Source organism: Molothrus aeneus, chromosome 4 (genome assembly GCF_037042795.1).
Source record: "Molothrus aeneus isolate 106 chromosome 4, BPBGC_Maene_1.0, whole genome shotgun sequence".
Taxonomy (NCBI): Eukaryota; Metazoa; Chordata; class Aves; order Passeriformes; family Icteridae; genus Molothrus; species Molothrus aeneus.
In genome coordinates this window covers 9,108,541-9,136,535 of record NC_089649.1, presented here as the reverse complement: position 1 = coordinate 9,136,535, position 27,995 = coordinate 9,108,541, and the positions used below count along the sequence as shown (strand labels likewise).

The following is a 27,995-nucleotide window of genomic DNA, read 5'->3' as shown; positions in this document are numbered from 1 at the left end:
AAACTTGATATACAACACTGTTAGGGTTTTTTGTTGTTTTTATAAAATTTTTCAAGATATCACAAAATTACACACACTAAAAGCTTAATCTGCACATTTTCCAATGAAAAATTGAAATATCTTAAATTTATTACTCGTATATACAATTTCAATCCAAATTTACATTCGCATTTTCATGGGTAGCAAAAGGCATGGATCAAACACAGGATTGAGATGTGTCACTTCAGCATATTTATAGGATATTTACTTCAAATCTTGGTACGTGTTCATTTAAATTCATTTAGAACAGGCCACTGACAAAAGGCTGGATTTTGTGCTGAAATGGTAGAAACTGTGGGGAAAGTCACTGCTACCATCCACTCCTTTCAATGCAAACATCCATCATTTGTTTCAGTGAGATTCACAGCACAATGATTGAAAAATTAACAGATTCATTATAACCTCTGAGAGCTGTTAGTTTAAAGCTCCATCTATGGCTGTGCAGTCAGTTAAGGCATCTGTGCTAGACATCACTTTGTAACTTTTTTTTTTTTTAATTAACTGAAGTAATTCTGCGGTTAACTAACCAAAAGCTGGAATTCCTCTCACCTACTCCAGAAGAGAAGTTAGTCACTTGGTTCTTCTTGAGTCTTTAAAAACAAAGTAGTGAAGTCAATAAGACATGATAGGTTATAAACATCCCCCTCTTTCAGCTACAAAAATGGATTTGTATTTGAGTAACTTACATTCAGTGAAATTGTCTTTAGACCTGTTTGAAATCACTTAGGCTTAGCGAGCACAATTTAAGCAGAACTTCATTCAGATATTGCAAAACAAAGCAAATTAAAATTAAAATTTACAAGGAATACTTCTTTTCCCTCCAAACTAATTATTACTCGAAGTATGGAGAAAAAATAAAATTCAAAATTATGCCTCTCCTGCTAGACTTTATAATCATAAGAGAATTCAAATGAAGACACCTCTCAAGCCCAGAGTATGAATAGTTGGCTATTTTAACAATCTGCACAAACTGTAGATACTGAATGTTAATTTAAGACACTACGAAATCAAAAGCTCAATTTTCCCCTGTACTTTTCTGTTGCTTGAGTTATTAAAGAACCAGCCCTGAAGGAAATACCTGCCAAACTATCCCAGTTATGTCCACTCAAACTCCATACTTAATAAAATACTAACTATGGAGACCCTGAAAAAAATAGAAACTCTATCTTTAAATAGAATCCAGAAATGCAGTTTCATATACAGCTGCATGTTCTCCAATGTGCTTCTGCAGAAAAACATACTTTTTATAGTTAGCCTTGAAAGCAAACCTGTCACATAGATCCCTTCCTTTCCATTTAATATTCTACATATAACGTAATCTTTTTTTTTTGCTTTGGTAAAATACAAATAACAGGGAAATATGGGTAAGGAAAGCACAGTAAATAACATGGGTATACATCATACCTTTTTTTTAAGAAATCTGAGCTGAAATGTAAGGCATCCCTCGAAGTATTTTTTGCATATGCAAGGAATGCAGTTCTTTGTAAACAAAAGCTTGAGGAAAGCAATACTGAAGCCAAAGAATCTTCCCTAGCATCCTTCCAATGATCCCATAACCAAGAGCAACTCTCCTAGGGCAAGTGTTTTGGAACTAGATCCTGTAAAAAAGAGCATCCCATCCTTTGTCTTCCCATACATTTTTAATCACGCAGTAGAGACTGCATCGCCTTGAAGATCTCCAGATTAGGGGAGTGATGCTAAAGTTGATTCTCGAGGGCACAAGCTCATCCAAAGTCTTATTTTTCTGGTACATCACTTTCTATAGATTTTGTGGCTTGCACAGTATTCCCAGAGGAAACACTTCCCAGTGCCCTGGACTGACAGGCAGCGGGTTTGGTGGTGGGAAGGGTTTTAGAAGAGTTGGGCTGATGTCTGTGGTGTCCTGAATCCTCACCTGTTCTCCTCCTGCCAGATTCTTCACCAAGAGGAGGCTGAAAAGAAACATGGGCAGCCTGTTAGGTGTTTTGCCATAAAGCCAGGTATTTTTTGCCTCCCCACAGACTTGGAGAGCTGAAAGGATCAGCCTCTTCAAATTTATCAGGCTGCCATTTCATGAAATCAAGCACTGCTCTCAGATTACCTTGCAGTGAAAATATTAGTATACCAAATATTATGTAAAATAGGCATTGAAACTTACATCCACCCTGAAGTCCTCCAGTCTCTTAAATTTACTCAGGTATTCTTGCAGTTTGGGGTCAACAGCTGGAGTCTTGTGCTGAGAGTATTTTAGGTAAGCCCAAAATTTTTCCAGTCCATACAGCTGACCTAGTAACAGAAAAAGATAATTTTACTGCTTTACAAAGGTCAAATTTAATTATAAACTTCATTATTCACTGGTAACTATATTTTTAAGAGAACTGAAGATGAAAAGAGTATGAATAAAAGCTGTTCTTGGTTAGTTAATAGGTCAGTGCCCAAGGAACTGGGATTATCTTCAACTAATGTTGCCAGAGTGTGAGCAATGACAGGCCTGTGATAATTACCAGCTTCATAGTCCCTCTTTGTTTCTTGTTGGAAATCCTCGAATATTTCTTTCCTGAATTTCTTTTCCAGGCCATAGCTGTAAAATCTGAACAAGCATTCCAAGCCGTACCTGGAACAGAGCAGAGAGGTACAAAAATCCACCTTGTCTCTTTGGCTCAGAGAAACAGAGGTGGGAGACTGGGTGGAAGGAAGGGAATTCTGTCCAAGAACTAAAGGGGAGTGACAATTTCCTTTGTGGTTGTTTTTCTGGTATTTTTGTAAGGCAAGAACCAGTTTGAACAAGTAAAATGAGGTTTAAGAATGTCTTCACCTACAGAAGGAAGAATCTGAGGAGCGTTAGTACAGAACTGACTCGTCATGGTCAACAAGTCACAGGATTTTGTAGAATTCAGAACTGATTACAGGTCAGGAAATGCTGCACAGTCAGCTATTCATCTGCCCAGCACAATTATATACTGATTTTTGCTATTAAAATAACTTATACACCCTGCTATTTTAAAGATTTACAAAAAGTCAGATGCAGTACTAAAAATGTTCACTGCAGATGTATGTAAACTTCACAGTCATTGAAAGGAATGGTAAGGCCTCAGGAAAGAATACCTGTAGTGTTCTTTTGCATCCTCTAGAGCAAGCTGTTTGAATTCTTCATACATTTTCTTGTTGAAGTGATCTCTCAAAAAAAAGGACCAGAAACGAAAAAGTGTGTTCATTTCTTGGGACTGGCCAATTCCCAACCGTTTCCTCTCTGGAAGAAAAAAAGGAAGGGAAGAAGAAAACCACTATTTTAATTTTTCACCAGAATATTTTAAAGTGTCTTGTCTTTAGTAAAAAAAAACACACCAGATTTTCTGGTAACTTCAGATTTGAGGGTGATTTTTTTGTCAGGGAATGTAAAGTTAAATGGAAAGCAGGTTTCCTAAAACAGAGGCACCAAATAAATTTTCCTTGCCTTTCTCAAGAAAAATTAAGGATGAGGAACAATGGGAAGAAGACTGGTTTTAGACAACACCTGGAAGCTTCTAGAAGTTTTAGGAAGTGCATGGAGCAGCTTACCTGTTAAACACCTCCGCCGGTATTTGTGGTACACCTGCTGAGTAAAGCCATTTTCCTTTAACAGTTCGTGAGATGGGTGCTGGAATTTGGGAAGAGAATTTGGAGTACAGCCATAACCTGCCAGTGGAGCTCCTTCTGAAGGTGAGGCATTGGAACTGCTGGAGAAAAAACCCAACATGTTTGTGCCCTGTAAACAGAGCTTTTCTGCAGAGTCAGTTCTCACCCACCCTGACCCACGCAGGAGCTGAAGTACGGTCACCTGGGGACTGCTGCAGTGCACCTGGGTTTGGGTGCACCTCAGGAAGATCAGATTTTGGGCCAATATGTCAAAAACAAAACAGCTTTGGACAATAATTAAACATTACTGTCCTGCTTGATTTTAAATGACCGCTGAAGTGAACATCAGTGCCTCAAGTAACATTACTGCTGCTGTGTCGTGGATCAGACAACACTGTGAACACCAATCTGCCTAGCTTGTTTCCAGACAGCTCTGTATTCCATATTTTTGTCTTTCTTGATCATTCTTTTCTTGCTTCTATTGTATTGATAAATTGCCTTTTATAGCCTGCTTCTCCATTAGTAGTGAGAACTACCTGCAAATAAATTTTGAGTAACAGCAACAGCATTTACCTCACAGAGGAAGCTCTTGGCCTGTGGTCTCTGGAATCCATCACCCAACCAACATGGCATTCCAAGGGAGGATTTGTACTGTGGCGAGTTTTTCTTTTTCTTGGAGCCTAAGAAAGTAAATGAAGGATTTATTTCCCTACTTGGACTCCACTCATTGTCTCCCTTTTAAAACAGAGATCTAATCGTTTTCTATTCTGTTATCTAACAAGTTACAAAGTCACAAGACCACAGTTTCATAACCTGAAGATTAGTCTGATGTAACTAATCAAAAGTCTTAAGCACTGCACTTCTTTCAGTAAGGACTTCCAAGGAAGAAGACTCAAAAAGCATTTAATAGAAATAAATAAGTGAATATGATAAATATTTTGGAGTTAAGCAACAGGAGTAGAAGCATTTAGCTTTTTGCCTTTTAATTCTTGTTAAACTGTACACACAAACATGAGTTTTATAGGCTTTTGCTGTTTTGGTTTTATTTTAAAATATGTTTTTCCATTTACCTTTACATCAAAGGATCTTGCTTCTTTAACCACAGGGTAGAACCTGGGTGTTTTGGTGGGATCCTGGAGCCTTGGGGTGCGAGGTGTTCGTGGGATGAAGCCAGGGTGGAAACGGGGGGAATCTGGGACTGCTGTTGGCAGTGATCGAGCCATTCCTGCTGTGGGAAGTGCTTCAGCACTTGGGAAATTACAGGCCAGCTCCTCTGCTAAATATGGAGGCAGGAAGGAGAAAGTGAGGTGGTTTTACTGAGCTACTTTACAGATGCTATTAGCATGTAACCCAGTAAATGTTAATAGTATCACTGGATCAGAAATACCACCAGAGAGAAGATTTGGATGTTGTGACTGCTCAGTAATGGTATGACACAAGTAGTAAATTCTTCTAATCTCATTTCCTTCCATCCCTGCATCCCATAAAAAATGCTGGTTTCTATAAAATGTTTCACAGCTTCGGTTTAACTTTACACGTTGTAAATTCCAAGTCAAACAAAGAGCACCTGGTGCTGGTGGAGAGTGACAACAAAGCAGAACAAGCACCAGCTTCTTGTCATTCAACTGAAGCCACACTACCCATGAACAGTTGGCAATTTGAAAAATTAGCAAAGAAAAAGCCCCCTCAGACTGCTGACTGAACCAAAATTAAAATACTGCACAGGCAGAAAGAGACAAAACTCCTACAGAGTTGCTCTTTATTACAGAGATTCTGAAAAACAAATACTTTCATACTTACCTTTCTGTAACCCTGGAGGTCTTGGAGGAACTTCTTGGGTTGGATCAGCAGTTTCTGGTGCAAGACTAACAAATTCATCCTTATTAATGAGGTTCAGCTTCTTAAAGTTCTCAATCTCTTGCTGAATTAGAGAAAGCAAATTGTAAATGCAAAGCAGGGCAACAGATACCATCCTGAGAGACAGATGCATTTCATGAGGAGAAAATAAGCCAGAACTGATACACAAGTACCCACACACCTATCTCAGGTGGGGCACGTGCATGCTGGGCGTGAAAAATCTCATCAAACCATTGTCAAGTCCGTACCAACAACAAAAAAGGAAATATTCTCCTTGCAGTTTGCTATTTCTCACTGCCCTCTTCATGTTTGCTGGTTTTCTTGGTCCATTCTAATCTGTACTCTAAATTCTACCTTTATTTCTTGCTCTTATTCTCAACAACCTTTTCCACCTTTCCCGTCTTGCTTTGGTGCAGACATGCTCCATTTGTCCATGCAGCTGCTTGCCCCTCTTTATGCACAGATGAAGCCCCTTTCCCTCACCACTCAGTGTTTAGGTAATTTCATTCTAACTATTGTTCTAACAAACTACAAGGCCAACAGAACCTTAATATAAAACTATTTTAAAATGACTCCTTCTCATCATCTCATCTCTGACAGATACGCCCTTCTCCTCTGGGTAAGGGTTTGCAGTTGTTATGAAATAAACTCACAGAACAAGAAAACATTGGAAAACTTGAACCATCTCCAAAATGTTACAAAAAAATATTCATTCAGTGGTTTTGGTCAAGTCTGGTTTTTTGTAAGTCTGGCAAAACTTGGGTTTGCTTTCAACTGTAAAGACAATTCAGCAGACCTGCAAATTACTGGCACTTTGCTGTAGCATTTTACCACTACACAGCAGAAGGCTGAAGTTAATTTGGAAACTGTTTGGACAGGCATGGTTTTCTAGTCAAAAATTGAAGAGAATTACCTTCATCATGGCATCATTTTCACTCTGATCCATCCACAAATCCTGTTCATAGTAGTACAAGCCATCATTAATGACTTTAGCCAGTTCTGATGTAATTTTTGCACGGCACACACGGTTGCCAGCACGGTCTCCACAAGGATGTTTTTTCACAAATGGTGGTGTCTGTGTTACAATTAAAATCTTGTTTACATCCTGATCATCAATTTCATAATCAGAATCACTATCTGACCAATCAGTAAATTTATTTTTCCGACACTGATTTTGTTCCATCTCTTCATCAAACAAAAATTCAAGTTCTTCCTGTTCTTGTTCCTCCTGAGGTTGGGGTGGCTGGTGATGATCTGGTGTTTGATCAGGTACAGGAACAGTTTCCTAAGTTGGAAAAGGTTTTATATTTGAATTGGATAATGATTTTCCAAACTTTATTGCATCCTCAAGCATCACATATGTTAAGATGTTTAAACCTTGGTTTATAGTGTAACCTCAAAGTTGGTTTTGTATTTGTTTATTTAAACATAACAAAGATTTTGGATTTTACCTTTAGCTTGACAGTGGATGCACGATGCCTCTTCTTCACTTCTATCCAAGGCTCAGAGTCCAAATCAGGCAAACTTGTAGACAGTCCTTTAGACATTGTCTGAAAATTACTTGATTCAGTGTTTTCCTTTGGACTCAGAGGGCTCCCCACTCTTGGAGAACTTGGTGCAGACTCTAGCAGTAGAAAACAGTAGTTCAGTTCCTGTTGTGGATTGCTTTGGTTCTATTTTGTTTGTTTTTCAATTGTTTCACTGGTCTTTCTTTTACCCACAGCCACCATTTTTCTACCTCTCTGGATAATAAACATAACACTGATCAAAGAATTTTTCATTTTTAAGAGACAGCTTTTCCCAGTTCACTCAGCATTTCAGAACCAAATCAATTCTAAGAATTTATTTCCATGGAAAGTTTCTTCATAGCCTGTGAGACATTACGTGTTGTTGAGGAGAAAAAAAAAGAGCAGCATCATTAGGATCATTAGGATCTTGTTTTCTCTGTGTCATTCTCTAACTCTGTGGATGGGTGCCTAACTCCATCTTCATTCTTCCCATTTAATTTCAGCCAACATTTTAGGAAAAGATTCCCTTGCCAAGGGTTGTCAGCAAACAAATGCATCTCCCTATTCAAAATGTGAATGGGTTTCCCATCCAAAACAAGGATGCCCCAAATAAAGAGTGAACTTCCACAAAAATGAAGCAGAGTTTAGGACTAGTTTAAGATTACTATTACTAATTCCACTGTAGGACTGTAGCCCACCATCCTATATCCTGGAGAATGGTCACAGCCATAACACACAAGAGACATTTTTATCTACTTCACATCAGCCATGTGACTTGGCAAGTGCAAGGCTGGCAGGCAGAGCAGCTGAATAAACCATTACCAAAAGTACAACTTCTATTATGAAATCAGTATCATGAGGCAAATTTCCTAAGCTAGACAGACAGCCCTAAACTTATGTTTCTGTAAAATAAATCCTTTACCAGTATGAGAGCCAAAAGTTTGGCCTGGTATGAATTCTGGACAATTGATGAGCTGAGAAAAGTCAGTTGGAGGCAGGTTGCATGGAGGAGGACCTGGAATTGGCCACTTTTCTGGATCAACCCTTTTTCTTAGCTTCTGATCCACAGTTTCAACTTCTGTACTGTCCTTCAGGGCCTGTGTGACAAGCATGTTATAACATTAAAAACTATCAAAAAAGGAAAAAAACCAAACACCAACTTGGCGACTTAGAGCCTCTTTATAGAATCCTTACCATTACAAACAGAAATTTTTCTTAACTTCATAGCTCTGAAGCTATGGCAGCACAGAATTAACCAAGGAACTTTTCAAACACATCCTTCTGAATGATTTTACCTCCAGAATGAGTGCAGCATTCGTGGTCAGAGCTTGCATCCGACGGAAACTGGCGATCAGTGACACAGGCAAAAATCCTTGTTGGTCCATCTTCCTCCTCAGGAAGAAATCCCTCTCCAAATTTTCTGTGCTGAAATAATACTCACTGCAGAATGAAACACACAAACCTGAGCTTACTCTATGGTCAAAGAAAACCCTAAAGCAGCAACCTAGAGTCCTTGTTAAAGGCTTCCATTAAAAAAAAGCAGAGTATTTTGACATCAACAAAATCATTTTTCAGCAGAAGACCCAGAGAGCAGCAAGGTTAAGACAGATTTATGACTCAGTACAGCACAGAGGGATAAAAATCCAAGCCTTGTGACACTTGTACAACCAAAAACTACTCTCCAGTTTTCCTTCACCCACCCCCTCTCTCATTACTTACATGGACAGAAGGGAACAACACTGTCTTGGCCCCCATTGAGATGAAGGACAAGCACTGCTCACAGTCAGAGCATAACTCATGTCCCACACAGCAGTACCAGTTCATCCTGAACTGAACAATCTTTTATTGTCCCAGTTTCCAGTGCATTGGAAGGCTTAAGTATCCTGAGTGCTGAGGCACAGATGGATACCCTGAACCATCAAGCATGCTTGTGGGAAGATGAGAAAACAAAACCAGTCATGTAGTATTTGGCATGAAACTGTACCAAAAAAAGGCACAAGTTCATGGAGGAAAAAAGCCTTAAAGAATGAATGATGTTGAAGGACAAGGACATTCCAGGAATCTGATAATACCACAGAGACAAGGGACAAACACCAGAAAGACAAATTTTCAACAATGAAGCCGCTCTAGGAAATAATCCGGGTGTCAAGATGTTTTATACTTAGTGAAGACAAAAAGTAAAGAATTCAAATCATGATCTGTCACACAGAGCAAGGGAATGAGAAAAGGTCCTATGGAAAAGAATGGAAAACCCCCTCAATTGACATGACAGCTGAGATCTAGGCCTTTCATAGAGCTTACACAACATAGCATGATTTTGCACAGCACATCCAAGGAAGACTAACTCCTCATCACATTCAGAAAAACACAGGTAGGGAAAGACTTAATGGAAAGCAATTCAAATTGTATGACAAAAATAGAGGCAGCACACAAAAGAAAATGAGAGGGTATTAAAATGCTGAGGAAAAAAGTTGCACATGCAAATGTAAATAAAGATCATTCTACTTTCAAAAAAGAATAAAACAACAAGTCTCCCCACTGAAGCTGGGATCAAGGCCAAAAAGTCTCCAAGAGCAGGGCACTCTGATGCCATCACTGACCCAAGCAGCACCTTGATATCATTTCCTTCTCTAATTTTTTTGTAGCTGAAGAAATTTGAAGGAAAAGCTGGCTCTATGAAACACACAGATCACACACAGAATACTCTGAGCTGGAAGGACCCACAAGGATCCTCGAGTCCAACTCCCAAGTGAATGGCCCATGCAGGGATGGACCCTGAGACCTTGGCAGTAGCAGCACTGTGCTCTGACCAACACTCAGCTCCAAGACAGAATGAATTTAAAGTCTCAATGCTGGACAAGACGGGACAAATGGAAACACTGCTATTAAATCAAAGCAAACAGAGAAGAGAACAAGGCTTTTGGAGAATTAAGCTCTTAATCAGAGCCAAGTATGATCAGTGAAGCAACTGGGCACAAAGAGATAGTTTCTTTCAAAAATATCCTGTCTACTGTTCTGAGCTGCTACGTTATTTTTCCCCTCCCAGTCTAGAAGATAAGCAAGCACAAATGCCATAAACCAACATTTCACTAGTGTTACCTTTACAATCATACAGTAAAGGTAAAATCCTGTAACGATTCACCTAGTTAAAAATTCCACAAGCAGAAATGGACAATGACTGAACTTGACTCAAACTGCCTCACTTGATGTCCATCACTCTAGAAAAAGGAATGTGAAAGACCATTAATGATAAATGAAGACAATGTACAAGTTTGCTCCAAGTAGAGGGACAAACCTAAACACACACACCCCCTCCAGCTTTTCTCTTCTTCCCTTTCCTCAGAGTCCCTTTCCTTATTCGTGAATTGATGTTTGAACTTTGATTTGTTTATTTTCTAAAGCAAGAAGACTTTTCAAATGGAATTCTGCTGCATGTTGCAGAATGAGGAGCTGCTAAGCATTGAAACTTTTCAGGCTGACAACTTCAGCCTGTGGTTAAAAACATAGAAGATATTTTTGTATGCAATCCAAACATTACTCTCTTGTACATGGAGTTGGTTCTTGGGACAAGCACAAATTGCTTGATAGCAATGTGTTTCTTCCTGTAATTACACATCAACTCAGTTGGACAGTGTCTAATATTTTTCCTCTATTATGCAGGTAAACTTTTAAAATTTATTCATCCACTAGGATTCACTCTCACTTCTTTAATATATCCTGATTTATCTTGGACTCCAGTAGGAACTCTGAGACATAATGATTTTGTGTACCTTTATTCTGTATATATTTCCTTCTTTGGCATAGTCACTTTCATATTTTATAACTAAATCATGAAAAGCAGGCAAAGCCTCCCCAATTTAGAGGCTAATAACAGGTAACTGAAGAATAAAGTCTGTTTCCCATCATTATTAATGTGATAAAAGAAGGAAATAAATAAAAAACACTTTTTTGTTTTTTGTCTAGGGAGAATAAAACTAGTGAAGTTCTGGTCTAAATCTGCTCAGGAATCTCCCTCTCATGGAAAGCAAACTCCATAACCAAAAGCCTTAGGCGTTCACACCAGGCAAGCAACCAATGGCCGTGGTTACCCAGCCATGCCAAATCTTCTGCCAACACCTGCCCAACCTCTCGGTGCCAAAAGGGAATACCAATATAACCAAAGTCATATGTGACCAGTGCTGTAACTGACATTTTTCTCAGCAGAGGGGACATCATCATGTCCTACCTTAGCAGGTCTGGATTCTACACTGCATGCCCAGAAATCTGGCCAACAGTGGAGTGGCTGTGATCCTCCCCCACTTGTCTGAGGACAGTGAAGGCCGAATATCCTGACATGGGGGTACATGTCCACTGTCAGGTCTCATAGGGGCCTGGCAGCAAGAGCAAAAAAAGACTGCAATAGAAGTTTTGAAGTTGATAGCCACATGTCAGATACTTTCTGCCCTTTAAAGAGGCTTTTTCTCTTCCTTTTTGCGTCAACTGTAACAAAAGAAGCGAGAATAAAATAAGCAAGTTGCTGTACGGAACACGAGGGCAATCAAAAACCACCACAGAGGCATTGCAGAGAAATGCAAGTACAGAGGATGAAATATCTGCCAGTGGTGGAAACTGTCTCTTTAAAATGAACTAGTGCTTTCCAGGCCCTTTTAGACTTGTCTCCTGGTGATAATCAGTCTTCCAGATGGTTTCTCATTGCCTAATGGTATACACGAGAAAGTAAACATTTCAGATTATTGAAAAATCAAGTATCATTGCAAAACTTCTCTCTCTCTCTCAGTTACACGTTTCAGGTGAAACACACTGAAAACATCAAACTAACGAGACTTCTCAAAGTGAAATTGAGAGCAAATAGGGGGAAACATCACCCAAGAAGAGCTTTACAGGCAAACAGACCAACAGTACTCAAAAGCACAAGCTCAGAGACATCCATATCTCAATTACATGACAACATAAAGAGGGCTGTGTACCATAAATCAAGCAGTTATACGAGTTAGAGCCAGACTACAGCACAAGATGTAGAAACAGCTTCCTTAAAACTCCTCCCCATTACTCAAGATTTTCCACCCACCAGTGAATAAATTCGAGCTGACACTAGTAATGGTCAACGTTAACCCAAAGTGCCTTAATCTTCAATTTGACATGGATAGTAAGAATTCAACACTGTTTGAAATGAGTACTTTTATCAAGAATATTTATACATTAAGCAATCTACTTACATCTGGTGTTTGATATATTCCTTGAGAAGTGCTTCATCCACAGAATACATCTGCACTCCTGTTCCGTCACCATAGTAATAAATCACACCAGGGTTAAGCTCAGGCTGAAACACTTGGTCAATTCCTTCACCATACAGCTCTTGGTAACCAACTGAATAGTCAAAGTTCACTTCAACACAAAAGAGAACATAAAACAACAACATCAGAAAACGAAAACAACATTAGAACCATAGTTTTGAAAGTTTTTGCCAGCTATCTGTTGGATTAGCATACTGCTGTGGTTTCCTCTGCCTCGTCCTCTTCCTCTGCTCCTGCCCCTTCCTCTGCCTCTGGAGAAGCCTCGGACGCTGCCGCCCTCGCTCCTCACGCTGCACACCTCGTCATGGTCCTCCCTCTTGTCTCTGTCACGGCGCCAACCTTCAGGAGAACAAGAAAACACAAAATAAATACCTGCAGTCCCAATGAAACATCCTGGTTGCTCCAAGTCCACGCCAGCCATGGTCCTTCATGGCACCAGAGTTCTCAGTCTGAGCCCAGGCAACACACAGCCTCTGCCACGCTGAGGTTTCAGAAATTCTGAAACCTCAGAAGCTGCAGGAGAGGAGCAGGAAAGGTGTGCCAGCCCTTCCAGAGGGTGAGGCAGGCAGGAGGGCTCAGCAGCAAGGAGGTAATGGATGGACAGGCAGTCAATGCCAAATGCTTCTGAAGCAGCTGGATGCCAGGGTAGCAGTTATTGGATTTTTGGGGTTTGGATTGAAGGCACTTGAGACAATATTTCATGTTCAGACTTATTATTTCTTATCAGTAAAACAGTCTCACAACCACGAGTTCAGCAGCTTTTCATTAGAAGGCACAAAATGGCCAACAATCTCTTGTTACAAGGGCTTTTAAGACCTAACTATCCAATTAAGAACTGACACCCAGATTATTTTCCCATTAAACCCAATAACTGATCCCCACAGAGTCCCCAATGCCAACTTTTCTGCCCAATTACAAAATGCTACCCAAACTCATGAAGAAGAAGGAAGAAGAAGCATGAAGAAGAAACCCAGGATGACACCCTGTGCCCTCTATCCACAACCCACTAAAAATCCCCAAACCTAAATTTCTCACCAAGTGATGCACTTACACTGCTCTCTATAATCTACTTCACACTTTTGTGGATTTTAGTCTATCTTGAAGTCTGGGAAACTTTCTCCATGGATGGGTGTCAAAGCCAGTGCTCCCCTGGGGGTCAGGGCATCCCAGAGCAGACAGAGAAATATTCCCAGTGCCCTGGGTCTCCACAGGTGGACACCCTGGTGCCAGCTCAGAGGTCACAGTACCCATGAGCAGCTCAGGGATGGAAGGAATGATCACAACAGCCCAGTCTCCTCCTGTGGACAACTCCCACCACTACTGGAATGAGATGGGAATCTCAGAATTGCAGAATGGCTTGGGTTGGAAGGACTCTTAAAGAACAACTGGTTCCAGCCACCCCTGCCATGGGCAGGGACACCTTCCACTAGACCAGGCTGCTCAGAGCTTCATTCAGCCTGCCCTTGAACACTTCCAGGGATGGGGCATCCACAGCTTCTCTGGGTAACCCTACTGGATCAAAGTGAGAGCTGCTAAATTTAACAAAGGACTGACTAGAGATATGCACTAAAAATTGTAATAAAAATCTTGTTTTAGCAACGACTCTTAGTGAACCCTACACATGTATGCTCATACACTCAACCCTGTCAAATAAGGCTCTGAATTTACAGAGAATATAATCTGTAATAATATTACAGAGAATATAATCTGCATGTGTGTGGCTTTCAGTCATATGACTATCCTAATAAAAAACTGCTGAAGGAAGTACTGAACACTGGTAAAAATCCTCCCCCCACCCCATCCATCCTTCAGACACCCAGATCTAACTCTTACATCCACGTTCCTAAAATTACTTCATAAATTCCATATCAGTAACATCCAGAACTCATTATAATGAGCAAACATTCAAACTGGGAATGTATACAATTGTATACTGGGAATGTATGCAATTTTTAAACTTAAACCAACAAACTTCCACTCAGCCTACGATTTCTGCCACCTCACCAGCTGTGTTCCCAGCACCTGAGGACCAGAAGCAGCACCAGTTGTGGTGTTGGTACAGCTTTTTGCATAGCTGTGCTGAGAAATAGGTCAGGGAGCTGAGGGACTCGGTCCAGCTCAAAGAAAAAAACAACATCAGCAGAACTGCAAAAGCAGAGTTCAAAGTGTAGCTCCACAAGCAGCTGCTCTGGTAGCAACAAGCTGTGGGAATAGCAGCAGAGCAGGACTGAGCAGACACCTTCCGAGGCTTTTTTCCAAACTTTCTGCATTGTAAAATTGTGGGATGAGATGGTGTAGGGCGCCATGAAGAGGAATATAATACAATAATTCTATTCCTGCTGGTCACTGGCAAATATAAACACCAGGTTTTACCTAAGTTTCGACACCAACTGCCAGCTCATGTGATATTACACTTTATTTGCCACCAACAGCAAGACCCAGAGAGTGAGAAGCACTTACTTCTTGCCTCATTCCTTCTGTTGTTATGAGGTATTAACTTGTTTGTTTCCAGCACAAATCTGGAGCTCGTTCGAGAGCCTGCTCTGTCTTGACTGTCTGACCTCACATCGTCCAAGTGCAGCGGCACCCATTTCTGCTTGTTACCTTGAAAAGTTAATATATTACTCTTTATTGTACTAATACTTGAAGTTTCAGCTCCTGAAAAGACTCCATAGAATTTTCCTTGTAAAGCTAGCAACAGTTAAATTTCGAATTTTAAAAAGCAGGAGAAGCTTAACATGGAAATTTTAAGATATTACAAATGACTAAATAATAAATGCAGTAAACAAGAATTTCAAAAAACTGAAATGAAACCTCACCTAAGCTTCAAATATAAGAAATAAAGGCAAACATTTTATTTAATGGCTTTTCAGATGCTCCATGATCAAGAATTTACAGCTATGTCAGTGTTAAATACAGACAGTCAATTCCTTGCTATATAATTTCACAACCTGTATATGAAACTTTGAGATTAAAATAAAAAGTATAAAATTAACCACCACAATAAAGATTTCAATTACAAATCACACAAATTTTCCTGAGAATTTCGCTGTGGTACCGTACTTTCACTTCAAGATATTCAAAGTTCATTCACATGCATCAAAGCTTTATTTTGTTCCACTAGCAAAGCTGTATTTTGTTTTATTTGCAGGCTGGCCTAAAGTATCCATTAACAATGTATTTAACTACAATATTGATTGGTATTGTGGGGTCCATTCTTTTGTGGGTAAGAAATATAAGCAAGTACATAAAATGTCTTCTCTGCACTGGGTCGGGGGAAGAGAAAAACATGTTTTATCTGTGGAATGCTTTGCTTTAGATTTCCACTTAGACTGAAAAAATTTAGAGCAGTATAGGTTTTTTTAATATATCTATGTATATAGAAAGATTAATAAATCTGAACAGCAAAGGTCCTTAGGATCTGGAAAAACATGAGCAGGGAAGCAAGACAAAAAAGCAGCTGATCCTGAAACTCTTTCTGCTGTTCCTCCAGCCTATTCTAATCTCCTGACCAAAGGAGGTTTGCTTCCCAATCTGAGTGTAAGAGATTGGATCAAAAGGAAGCAAATAATCTGGTTTTGTTTTCAAATGATCCAGCTAATAGAGCATGAAAATGGAAGTGCTGGTGTATATGCAGTAACACACACACACATTTTAAGTTAAATTAACACAGTGCTACCTATCAAGGGAAAAAAAGATATCAGAGACAGAAATGGCTTGTACAGCCATGATAAAATCTTCCAGAAATCCTCAGAGCTCCAAGGACCATCAGCAGAGCGTGAGCTGCTTTTCCCCAAGAAATCTGACTGAACAGAAGGCTCCAAACCCTGAGGGAGGCAGCCTGGCTGAGGCTTCCATGCAGACCCCAATATATTCTGTATTCACCCAGCAAATGCACATCATGAGAAGTTTTATTGAGTCACTCAACTGGAATCAATGCAGCTGTATCAACAGTGCCTTACTGCATTATACACAGTGCCTAAACTCACCTTTTTTCCTTTGGTTATTAGTTTGAGCTTCATCTTCACTAGTGTTATCTGCTGGACCATCTGGCTTTGCCTCAGGATTGTCCTTGATTCCATTATTGCTTTTTTGATCAGATTTCTCCTCCTTTTCTCTTCTATTTGTTGGCTTCTTACTATGACTTCCAGTCTTACACTGTAAGAGACACAGGTAATTATTTCTGGCAGTACAGCTGCTGATAGCAGGAGCTGCACATTTCCTTCAGCTATTAAAATTCTTTTTTTATTACCTGTTCTCAGCCTCTTCAGCAGGGTGAGCTTTAAGAATTGTCTTGTTTTGTAATGTCCCTTTATAAACAGTTTTATTTTCTGCTAACATTGCAAGAGCATAAAATGAATTTTTAGATTAAGAAAGTTTTTGGTTTTTACAGAAGCGAGCACAACAATCATGACTTCAGACGTGAAAGTTTATTTTATAGGGAAGAAAGAAAGAAATATTCTCACTAGGATCTACTGCTCAGAGTTATTATCTTTAAAAAGCTGGGCTCAGAGAATCCTGGGAGGGAGGAAGGGGATTTTGCCCCACTCTGGTGAGACCCCACCTGCAGTGCTGCCTCCAGCTCTGGGGTCCCCAACAGGAAAATATGGACCTGCTGGAGAGAGTCCAGGAGAGGCCAAGGATGATGAGAGAGCTGAAACTCCCCTCCCATGAAGACAAGCTGAGAGCTGGGATTGCTCAGCCTGGAGAAAAGAAGGCTCCAGGGAGACCTTTCCATGGCCTTTAATGCTTAAAGGGGGATCACAAAATGGGGACAGACTTTTTAGCAGGGCCTGTAGCAATAGGACAAGGGGGAATGGCTTTAAAATAAAAGAGTTTCAGACAAGGTATAGGAAGAAATTTGTCACAGTGAGAGTGGTGAAACATTGGCACAGGTTGCCCAGAGAGGTGGTTGGATGTCCCTGGGACATCCTGGGAAACATTCAAAGCCATGCTGGATGAAGCTCACTTGATCAAGTGGAAGATGTCCCTTCCACTTGGGCTGGGGGGGCTGGACTAAAGACCTTTAAAGGTCCCTTCCAACCCAAACCATTCTATGATCAGATATAAATTTTTACCTGCAACATGAGAAGCTTTGCAGACATTTCTGCTAAAGAGAAAGAATTTTACTACGTTGTGGAGACAGCTTTGAACCTGCTGGAATACATACAGTAGATACTGCAGTACTGTGCTCTAATTAATTTGAACACAAAGCCTTTCCCTAGACAAATAAACTAAGTTTAACTACAAACTGAATGTTATTTTGTTTTACAGACACTACATGAATTTGGACCCTTTCAGCTATAAAATGCATGTAGTTGAACCCAGATGTTGTGGTTTTCCTGTCCAAGAACACAGTAAAAGCACCACAGGGATGCTGCTGCAGAGTTACAGCACCGTGAAATGGCACCTCACCATTTGCAATAATCTGTGCTCTCTTCTTGTTTTAAATAGCATCAGAGAGGTCTAAAATACATTATGCACTTATCACTTGAGATAAAGAGAAAGGAGGATAATTTGACAGAACAGATGTTAGCTTAAAAGCCAGAAGAGGAAAAATATATCAGAGGAATAAGATAACTAAGAATAACTAAATTGTGTTCAGACAATGGGCACTAAGCACTCTGAGCCACAAGAGAGGGCAGCATGTTCACAACTCCAAAGGCCTTTTCATCTGTGCATAAACAGATGAAAACAGCAGAAAAGGTAAATGAAACTTTTTTAACAGTGGAGTTAAAAAATAAGGCACTACTTAATGCACATGTCCGTGGCACACCACTAACAAATTCCAGTACAGTGCAGACAGGTAGCACACACCAGTATCCTGAATTACTGACAAAACTTCTACTGAAACCCTGCAACACCCAAAGCACATCCTGGGGGGGGACAGTATGAAACAGATAAGCCAATGTGGTTAGAAAAAATAATAATAATAATCCTGAGGATTACAAAGGACACTTACTTCATTGCTTGCTATTTCGCTCGGGGTCGGCCAGCTTGTGATATCGCCCAAATCATCAGCCTGAAAAAGTGACAAACAGTTTATATTCCTTCCTTGGCACAGCCCTTTTTAACACAGGAAAGATGTCAGTCATGGCTCAGAGAGCCAGATTAACCCCTGGAGCAGAGCTGTCAAAAGTAGCAATTTTTAAAAAAACAAGTAATACAACAGAAAACAAACACACAACTTTTGAAAGAGTTTTGAGCTCACATCAGCCAATTGTCAGATTAAATGTTGTCCTACACATGTGTGATTAAAAGGTGTCTACTGCTCAAGGCTTTCAGTTTTTGGAAAAACTTGACAGCTATTTACCAGCCTAAAAGGGGTGGCTGTACAAAGTTTTAGGAACTTAATGTTTCAATAAAAGGATTGGGTGTCTCCTGTTGTAATGGTAAGTTTATGCACATAAAGGACACTCATCACATAAGATGCAAAGGGGATTTCCAAAACCAACCTAGCATCCTTTGTGCTCAAGGGATGCTGTTTCTTTGCAGCCCCTTCACATTTTTATGCAATCCCACTGATTGTTTACACAATAATGCCTTTCTTTATCCTTCATCCATACACCAATTTAGCAACTCTCCTAATTTTAATTTCCTTTTTTTTTTATTCCTCTCTGTTTTCAAAATTGTCTATTACCAAGGCATAACATAACACTTCTGGTTGGAGCTCCAAAATACCTTCTATCTTTTTATTAGAGCAGTATCAGCTATTTATCATACAGGCAAAAATACAAACCTTGCTGCTTTTTCTTGTCCTGGGTTTTCCTGCTTTTATCACTTTAGTGGAATTTTGTAGCTCTGAAAAGGAAGAAAAACATTTTCAGGTGAAGAATTAATCTGCACTTCAAATGAGTAAGGCAGGTGTGTGTTAACAACTCTGCCATGCTCTATCATACTACACCAAAGTGTTTCTGAGGGCTATCAAAGTCAATGAACCTTTTTTTAGTGAATAAAGTCACTAATAGTACATGACACTGAAAACTCACATTCATAATAAGGGCAAATCCTCTTGCAAACCAGGTGTACAAGATGCTGCCTTACTCTGTATTTATGCATTTTTTCTACAAATTTTCTACTATTTTTTTCAACTAAGAAGTTCAAGGCTATGTCAAAATGCTGGTATTTTAACCTAACAATTGGCTAGGAAAATCCCTGATACACATTTTATAAGCCCTCCTATTAAAAGCTATATTTATAGGGCAGAATGAATGAAATATATAATTATGCAAGCAAGGGGGAAAAACCATGAAAACAATGATATATTCCCAAATTCCTAGTAATTTTCTAAGTAATTACTCAGATGCCAAATAAAGTTTAGCCATATAGCTCAAAATCAAGCCAAAGTAAAAACAAAACAAAACAAACAAACACCAAAGGAAAATATGCAAAGAGAAAAATACTACTTTGTTAAAGCCTAAACATTATAATAATGATCCCATCTGGTCTCCTGAGCAAGAGGAAACCATCTCTTAATTTCTTCAATGCTCTCCCAGTGCATGTCTTCCCACAGAGATGGGAGTCACAGGCATTCCTTGAAACCTCCCATTCGGTGTTTTATTGCAAGACAAGCTTGAAACGCTGAACGTGTGTGAAATCACAAGTGGATTATTTTATACGGGGATAACATCACCTCCTCAGCCCTTATCTCTTTCACATCCAGTGACTAATCTCCCTTATCAGGGCTCCACACTGGGAACCCCACCCTTGTGCCCCAGTGACTCTGGAAAGCCTCTCTGTCTGCTTCCTGGAATACACTGTGAACGTTACAAGCACAAACTAATGCTTACTCCACATTCCAGCCTCAATTTTAATATCATTTATTGCCATATCAATGAAGAATTTCATGGATGTGCTTCCTACAACTTGGACATCTCACCAGACACGAATCCAGTGAATCCTGACCACCATTTGCCAGCAGGTTTTTGCCTCTCTTACAGATCTGCTTTTTAAAACAAAGACAAAACACACATCTCAATTAACTTCAGACTGAGAGCTTTAAGAAACACACAGTGACCGTGTAATCCTAATTTTCACTTGCCACTCAGTAGTAAACTAATTACCCTTTTACAAAACAAGACAAACAACTGCAGGGGTGGAGCAGCAAACAAATTTGTAATTCTCTCCAGGAGAGCTGCCAATTAGCCATGCAGGTAAACTGAGTGGCCACAGCGTGGCTGTAAACACACATCCCAGTCCAATTACCTGACTGAAGCCCTTTTTCCACCTGACAGCACTTTTACTTCAATTGCTGCTGAAGGACTGCTCTGCCAGAACTGCTGCTCTGTGTGTCAGCAGGGCGTAGCGAGGCACCCAGAAGTGCAAGGCTCATTGTTGCTGCACTCTCTTAGTCATGGGATATAATTTATTCCAGGTGGCAGGAAAAGCTATCTGAATGGAGCAGAATGAGACCCAACTCGTTTGAAGGAATCTCTCTTATCTGAATGGAGTAATCCAAGATTTGGAAGATGCATTTGCAAGCTAAACAAAAAGAAAATATTGGGCAATGCAGTGCCTGGTGGATAATGCCCTTTTGGAACTTGAGATCTCATCTCACTCTGTGCTTCCCCACCTCCACAAAGTTCCTTGTCCTCCCAAAAAAGCCATGCTGAAAACCAAATTTACCAACAGGTCCTTCCTGGCCAGCTTTCTGGGGCTTATCACGTGGGAGCTGGGCTTCAGTGTGAAGCGTGAAAGGGAAGATAAAGGGGAAGGAAAAACAAGAAGGAGGGTGGGAGAGTAAAAGAACATACCATGAGATCACTGAAAGGTTTCACCCAGCTCACACCTGTTCTGCTGTCATAAACAGCCACAAAACACCTGAAAAAGCATCTGGACACAGGCAAAACACGTGTTCAGATAAAAGCCCCCTGCTTAACATCACCCTGGGGCTTGGTTTTAATATCCCATAGCAGCATTGGGTACCCCAAAATGGCATCTTTAGTCCAAATAATTCACTATTTCACTTGTTAATTCCAACACAACTGCATTAAAATGGTTTATTCTGTGGTATGATACAAGGAATCTGTTAATAAGTGGTGTGCTGTGCTGATGAAAGAATTCACTGCTCCTTCAATGATTTTACTCACTGGGTTTCAGAGTTTTGAGGGTGTGAGAGAAAGAAATAAATTATGAATTTTAATTGCCAATGACCATCTTTCAATCACTGAACTCCATCCAGTAGAGATGGCATTCAGATGAAAACAGAAATCAGCCTCCAGAGCCACTTTTATTATGGTTCTTCCAAGTTTCCCAACAGACCACATCCTACCAGGAGGCAGTTCCTGCAGAAAGACAAGGCTGTACAAGCATGCCATGAACAGCACGTCAAGATAAATGGAACAACAGGTCTGGAAAATGAAAAAGATGAATTTTGGAACCACCAAAACTGCAGCAATCCTCAGGGACAACAGCAACAGAGAAGGAAAAGCAGACTGGGTGGCTGAGGAGCAAAGTTTGTCCATAAGATCTCTCACCAAACTACCCCTGATCACAACCACAATAGGGTCACAAGACAACAGGATCACAAGTGACAGGACTTCAGAAAGGATGGTTTGAAGCTCTGCAAATAAATAGCCAGCAAGTAATTTTTTCTGATGGACAAGTAATTTTTTTCTGATGGAAAGGGAAGATGATACTGCCAATTTCTTCTAAAAGCAAAGTCTATTAATATAGGTGGAATGCACTCTAATTTTTGATAGAAACACTGTTTATGCTGTGAGGCTTTCTAGACAATGCTCAGGTTTTATTTTTACTTGGACTGCACGTGTGTTCCCTTTTGTGAAGGGACAGCACCCCATAAATACCAGAAGTGCTTCAGGGAGCAGATAAAATCACCCAGCTCTTCAAAACTTAATTGGAGCCTGTGTGTTGAACTTGAACAATATTTTTCTTTCAATGCTCAGTTTGAAACTAGACAGTATATTCCATTTTTAAACAAGGTAGGCTATGCTTATATCTATTGTTTTAACAGATGAATTATTGCAATGTAACAAAAATTATCCCTTGGAGAATATCATTAATTAAAATCCACAGCATGGATTAGAGCAGAGATTCAGCAAAAGAATAATAATAATAATAAAAATCCTAATTACCATTCTAACATTCTGCCCTACAGGAGTTCTAGCATTTTACAGCAAAAACTACATTAGATTGTCAATCTCCACAATATTTGAACAATTAACCAAGGCAGTGAGTTATGACACTTGCATCCTTCCACCTATTTATGCTCAAAACCCATCAATTTTTCAATACAACAAGTAATAGGGGGGGAAATCCCCAATCCATGATTGATTCACTATGATGCTATTTATTTTCTTTAAATTTAATTTCTCAGTTCCTTTTTTTTCTTAGCTTCTTCATAGAAAACTACTGTGACTCGATTTCTACCAAAGTTTTCATAGTTAAATGTAGCACATGCCATAGCACAGGGAGGTGGGTTTCAGTTTCATAACAGGTCTCCAGTTTAGAAACAAAAACCCCAGACAAAAAACAGACAAAAATCAGCCATACAAAATTACACACACTGTTATGTACAACTAAAATACAGGCAGCAGCTTTGCATTGATAACATTTTTAATCCCTTTAGGGTTTGAAAAATTGTCAATGCTGAAACTTCTAATAATGGTTTGAATAATTTTAGACAGCTATTAAAACTGCTATTAAAACACTCCATGAATTCATAAGAACTAATGAGAACACCTGACTTAAATACACCCAAAAGATTTGATAATCAGATAATTTATGAATTTACTCATCTAAGGTTTGCTGTTGATAGCAACAGTGTATCTTCATTAAACTGTACCTTCATAGCCAGTTTTACTATCAGGCTAAAGCAAATTGATTTACACAACAGCACTACAGAGAAATGGTTCTGCTACCAAAATATCAAACAGATAAAATGTACTCTTTGATACCCCAAAAGAAACACAATAAGAACAAAATAAAAGAATGAACTGTGCACTTATTTCAATTAACTATATCATTCAAGCACACACTAATAGGCAAACCCACTTCAACCACTTTAGCAGCACAAGTATTTTGCTTCACTGAATATTTTCATGAATTTCATTAACGACTTTTGAATAATCATCTAAAAAGTCATTAGAGACCCACATCATCTATACAAATCACATGAAGACTTGAGAACTTGTCATTCAGATTCCCTTTTTGCAACCTCACAAAAAGGACAGTGCTGATGAAACAGAAGGTTTCATCAGATGAAGAGGTGGGAAAATTTTGAAATAAAATTATTTCAGCCACTCGATCCTGGGTGATTTTTTTTATGTGGAGGATGGCAAACTAACAGTTTCAACTAAAGAAGTGAGGACTTACTGCAATACATTGGCTTGGCACTACAAGGGGAGGGAGGACATCTCAGAAACACCTTTCATCACTTGGCAGCCTCTGTTGAAGCTCACTCCATCCAACCACCATCACCAGGACTGGAATCATGGAATCACCAAGGATGGAAAAGACCTCCAAGATCGTCAAGTCCAGCCTTTGACCAAACACCACCTTGTCAACTAAACCCTGGCGTTGGGTGATTTCTTGAACCCCTCCAGGGACTGGCACTCCACACCTCCCTGGGCTGTGTGTTTCAAAGCTTAACCACTCTCTCAGGGAAACAATTCTTCCTGGACTAGAGAGAAGCCTATTAATTTCATGAGCAATTTTATACCTGATATGAGTCTTTCCTCACAAGTTAAAAGCAGATGGGGATGTAAAAGTACCTTCTGAAGTTATTCTGCTTAAAAGCAAAGTTTAATGCAACTCTTGGTCAGAAACACTGAATTGTGGTAACAAACACACCATGAAAAGCTCAGGTATGTTTGCATTGGGTGTTTGGTTTACTGCAATGACTAAAACCCACTAAGGTATCTGAGAAAAAAATATAATCTAGTTACAACACTTGGACCAAATTCCTCAGCCAAAATTTTACATTTTCTTGGTAGGATCAGGTGACATTAACAGCTTGTTTCATAACAAGAGGCAGGTTTGCCTCCATCATAAACCAATCCCATGCTAAATTGAAAGTCCAAAGATGACAGGCTGGAGCCAATTTTCTCAAGTCTGTAACTATCACTGAACATACCGTAGGTGCACGTCTCAGGAAACTTTTAACAAATTACACCAGGATCAACAAGTCTAGCAGGATCCAGTCCCTGCTTTGATGTGAGATCCTGGTACATTTTATTATCCTCTTTACGGATACTTCTACATTCCATCCCAGGAGTATTTCTGCTCATCCACTTATTATTTCACATGACTAATTTCCATACTACAACATTCATCAGGGCCTAGTGTGACAGATTTTGCTTTGCCAACGTGCAATTAGTTTCTTCAAAATACATCCCTTGCTGCGGGTGGAGGCACATGGCAATTTCTTCCTTCAAACAGCCAGGAAGGATCAGCTGCTTTGCCTTTTACAAGGGTAGGAATGGTGGTGGCTTCCTCACTGTGCTTTTGGAGGTGGCCAAACCAAAACACACCCTCCTGGTGTGTGTTCTTCACCAGTGCCACTGCCAGCAAGGCTGACTCCCTTATTTGCTCAGTTACACACCTGGCCGCTGAAAATTATGTTCTAGTACAACTCCTCAGCTTAATTATTAATTCCATAAATGGCAGGCACAACTTCTTGCAGGAGAAAAACAATACAAAGCTCTCTAAAATCACAAAATGAAGCAGACAGTGCACACAGTGCACTGCTTGCTGCCTCCTCCTTCCTTCAACAGCTATTTGTGTGTTTTATCTTTGCTGGGAAAGCAAACTTTACCGAGGTGAAGCACTCAAGGTGCTAACACAACAAAAGCAGCTTTCCCACTGCTTCTGATGCAGCACTGTTGCTCTTGCTGCCACAGCAAGGCAAACGAGTGACAAGTCCCCTTTCATGCATGAAGCAGACCACAAGCCTCTGCCCAGACAGCTGGATTTTGGAAGCTGGGCACAAACAGGTACTTAGGAGAGCGTCAGTACACCTAAACAAAACAGCAGATAATAAAGATGGGTATATAGATGTTGCCAAAAGTTCTGCTCTTCAGCCAAGTAAGAGATTTTGTGGTCTCCGTTTGTATGACCTGTATACTTGAAACTGTAAATTACATATTTCTCTTTGTCAAGGAACTACCTGTTTAATTCAAGGATAAAAGTGACTGTGAGATCACAAAAAAGGTTTGTCAGGTGCCCTCGGGAGCAAGCGCTGAGATTGAAGTTCTCGGGAAGCGCTGGTTGAAGTATTTATTTTGAGGTCAGCAGTTTACTTGCAGCCAAGAACAATACTCCAAGAAGCTCCAAACTTCTAGGAAGTCTTTGCTAGCCTAAGCACAAAGCCTGGCAATTTCAATTTAGGTCCTGACGACCAGCTTTGTAAAGCCATGTCAGCGTGGTGCCCATAAAGCAGCTTTATCTTCATGTAGTAATTTACGGCCAGGAAATTATCCCGCGGCTCGTCTCCCTATGTAAACACACCAAATCCCACCAGCGAGCGCACTGTCTGCCTTGGCCAGTGCTTAGAGCCTCCGCAGCCCATCCTGCAAACCAAACCCAGCTAACGGATCCTTCCCAGGGCCTTGCTGCACAAGCAGCCAAAAAGGAGCTGCGGCAAAGCGGCGTTTCTGAAGGAGCCTGAACGAGGCGAGTGGGCGAGCAGCGCTCCCTGCGAGCGCCAGGGGCCGGCCGGAGGTCACCGCCGGCCCGGGCTGGCCGCTCGCAAGCCCCGGGACCTGCGGCCAGCCCGGCGCTGCCGTCCCCGGCCGCGTCCCCCGCCCCGAGCTCTGCCTGCCGTGCCCATGTATGTCAAACCCGGCCGCGCCGCGCCGCGCACGGGCCCGGCTCGGCGGCCGCCGGCGAACACGCGCTTTTCCTTCCTAAAAACGCCAAAAAAAACCCCAAAACCAAACCCGCCCCGGTGCCATCGAGGCTCCGCGCACACGCTCCCGGCCCCGCACCTGGTTCCTGCGCTGCGAGGCGCCCGTCCGGCCCCGCGGGCGGGGAAGGGCTGTCCCGCCGGGCTCTGCGCCGCGTCCACGCGTTCTCCTTGGGCGCCGGGGCTTCCCTGCTCCGGCCGCCCTCCTCCGCCGCCTCCTCCCCGCGGGGCGAGCCGGGCTCGGGCTGCCGGGGCTCCTGGGCCGCCCCCCAGCCCCGCCGCTCCGACACCTGCGCCGCGGACATGCCCGGCCGTGCGCCCGCCGGAGGGGCCGCAGCCGGGGCGGCCGAGGCGAGGAGCCCGCGGCGGGGGAAGGGGAACCCGCCTCCTCTCCTCGCCGCCCCGCCCCGGAGCCGCTGCCAGCGGCCCCCGGCCCGGCCGAGCGCCGCCGGCTCCCTGCTGCCGCGGGGGGCGACGCGCCGAGCGAGGGACAGCGACAGCGACCGCGACCCGCCGGGGCCGCCGCCGCCGCCTGCGGAGGGACGGGCGGCGCTCCGGGCGCGCTGCCTCGGCCGCCCCGGCCCCGCCTGCGCGGGGGAGGGACCCGGGGCTCTCCCATGCGCCGTGACCTCACGCGGCCGGGAGGCTTTTGCAGGCCCGCTCGGACATTTCGGCTCCGCAGGCCTCGGCCGCACCTGCACGGCGAGAGGAGGGTCTGGGTAATGCGGGCAGGAGGATGGGAGCGTCTCGTTGGTGAGAAGGGGGCTCCGCGGGGCGCAGCCTCGAGAACACGCTCAAAAGGCGCAGGAGAACGCACTTGAGGTCCCAGCAGCGAGGGAATCCCGTATCATTTAAGCATTCCAACAGAGAGGTAGCTCTGCCATCACACCATCGCTCCTCTGCCAACAATCCCCCAGAAAATCATCTCACGGTAGCACATACACTCGTTCCACACTCACCCATACTCCGGTCACAGGATGAGGAAAGCCACCATAGCACATTAATCACTCCTTTCCCTCCTTGCCAGTCCCTAGTGCTCCCACAATTCTCCTTGATTACACCTCAAGACACCTGCTCCTCTCCCATTTTTTTCATTCATCTCTCAGCTGTGTTTCTTACAAAACGCCTTCCAAAAAATAACACTTTTCACTTCCAACGCTTCTTAGTGAACTAAGCAAATTCTCAAATAGGTTTCTATAAATCTAGTCAAATATTTTTGAGGTAGTGTCACAAAACACAAATTTGCTGGGTTTTGCAGCACTAAAATATGTTCTGTTCAGGGTAATGCCGTTTTCTGCTCTAATGAGATCATTTGGAGTTTTGCCCCTTCATCAGAAAAAAAAAAAAAAAGAAAATCCCCTACAAATCAACCAAAACCTCAACCAATTCCCACCACAGCTGACACTTCAGGCACTGAAACATTTTTAGGATTATTCTGGAACTGTGTGTCCAGTAGTAGCAGACCAGTCCCAGGCTAGCTGGGACTTCAGGAATTCTACAGCTCAGGAACTTAGAGCAGGAAAAAAGCAGGAAACTAATTAGGGGCAAATTACTTGGGGGGCAAAAAAGCACTAAATTTGATCAGTTATATGGTACCTGAGAAGTTTTTGAGCATACTTGCTTTGCTAGCTCTGTAGGATTGCGTCTCCTGCAGACTTTGTTGGATGGACTGGGACTGCAGAGGATATAAATGCTGTTACAGTTGCTAGGACTCATCCTTCACATTTTCTCCACTTGTATCATCCTCCTTGTTACTTTCTAGCAGTGCGAGTCAGATTTCCTTGGCAAAACTCTCCTTCCTTAGGGAACACGGTACTTAAAATGCTCCTGTTTGGAAAA

The 27,995-nt window shown here is 41.6% G+C and overlaps 1 protein-coding gene and 1 long non-coding RNA gene across 4 annotated transcripts; one reads left to right on the top strand and one right to left on the bottom strand.

Moving 5' to 3' along the window:
* Positions 1-20: 20 nt before the first annotated feature.
* Positions 21-26,461, bottom strand: LARP1B (La ribonucleoprotein 1B). 3 transcript variants are annotated; one of them, XM_066547923.1, is made up of 19 exons: positions 26,239-26,461; positions 19,032-19,093; positions 18,255-18,314; positions 16,282-16,450; positions 14,753-14,896; positions 12,488-12,631; positions 12,215-12,383; positions 8,294-8,438; positions 7,921-8,095; positions 6,942-7,114; positions 6,404-6,775; positions 5,434-5,554; positions 4,704-4,909; positions 4,207-4,313; positions 3,577-3,734; positions 3,124-3,268; positions 2,523-2,632; positions 2,177-2,304; positions 21-1,970 (listed from the first exon to the last, which is right to left on the bottom strand). In XM_066547923.1, exons 1-19 carry the CDS (start codon positions 26,459-26,461, stop codon positions 1,776-1,778), a joined length of 3,006 nt encoding a protein of 1,001 aa, XP_066404020.1. In that variant the 3' UTR covers positions 21-1,775. The 3 variants fall into 3 exon arrangements, with proteins under 3 accessions (XP_066404020.1, XP_066404021.1, XP_066404023.1); XM_066547924.1 differs by having other exon boundaries at positions 3,577-3,731; XM_066547926.1 differs by lacking the exons at positions 12,215-12,383; positions 12,488-12,631; positions 14,753-14,896; ... (2 more) ...; positions 19,032-19,093; positions 26,239-26,461 and adding an exon at positions 11,224-11,467.
* On the top strand, positions 1,202-4,661 carry LOC136555345 (uncharacterized). Its single transcript, XR_010783477.1, has 2 exons — positions 1,202-2,650; positions 3,641-4,661. It is a non-coding gene; the product is annotated as an uncharacterized lncRNA (long non-coding RNA).
* Positions 26,462-27,995: the final 1,534 nt, after the last annotated feature.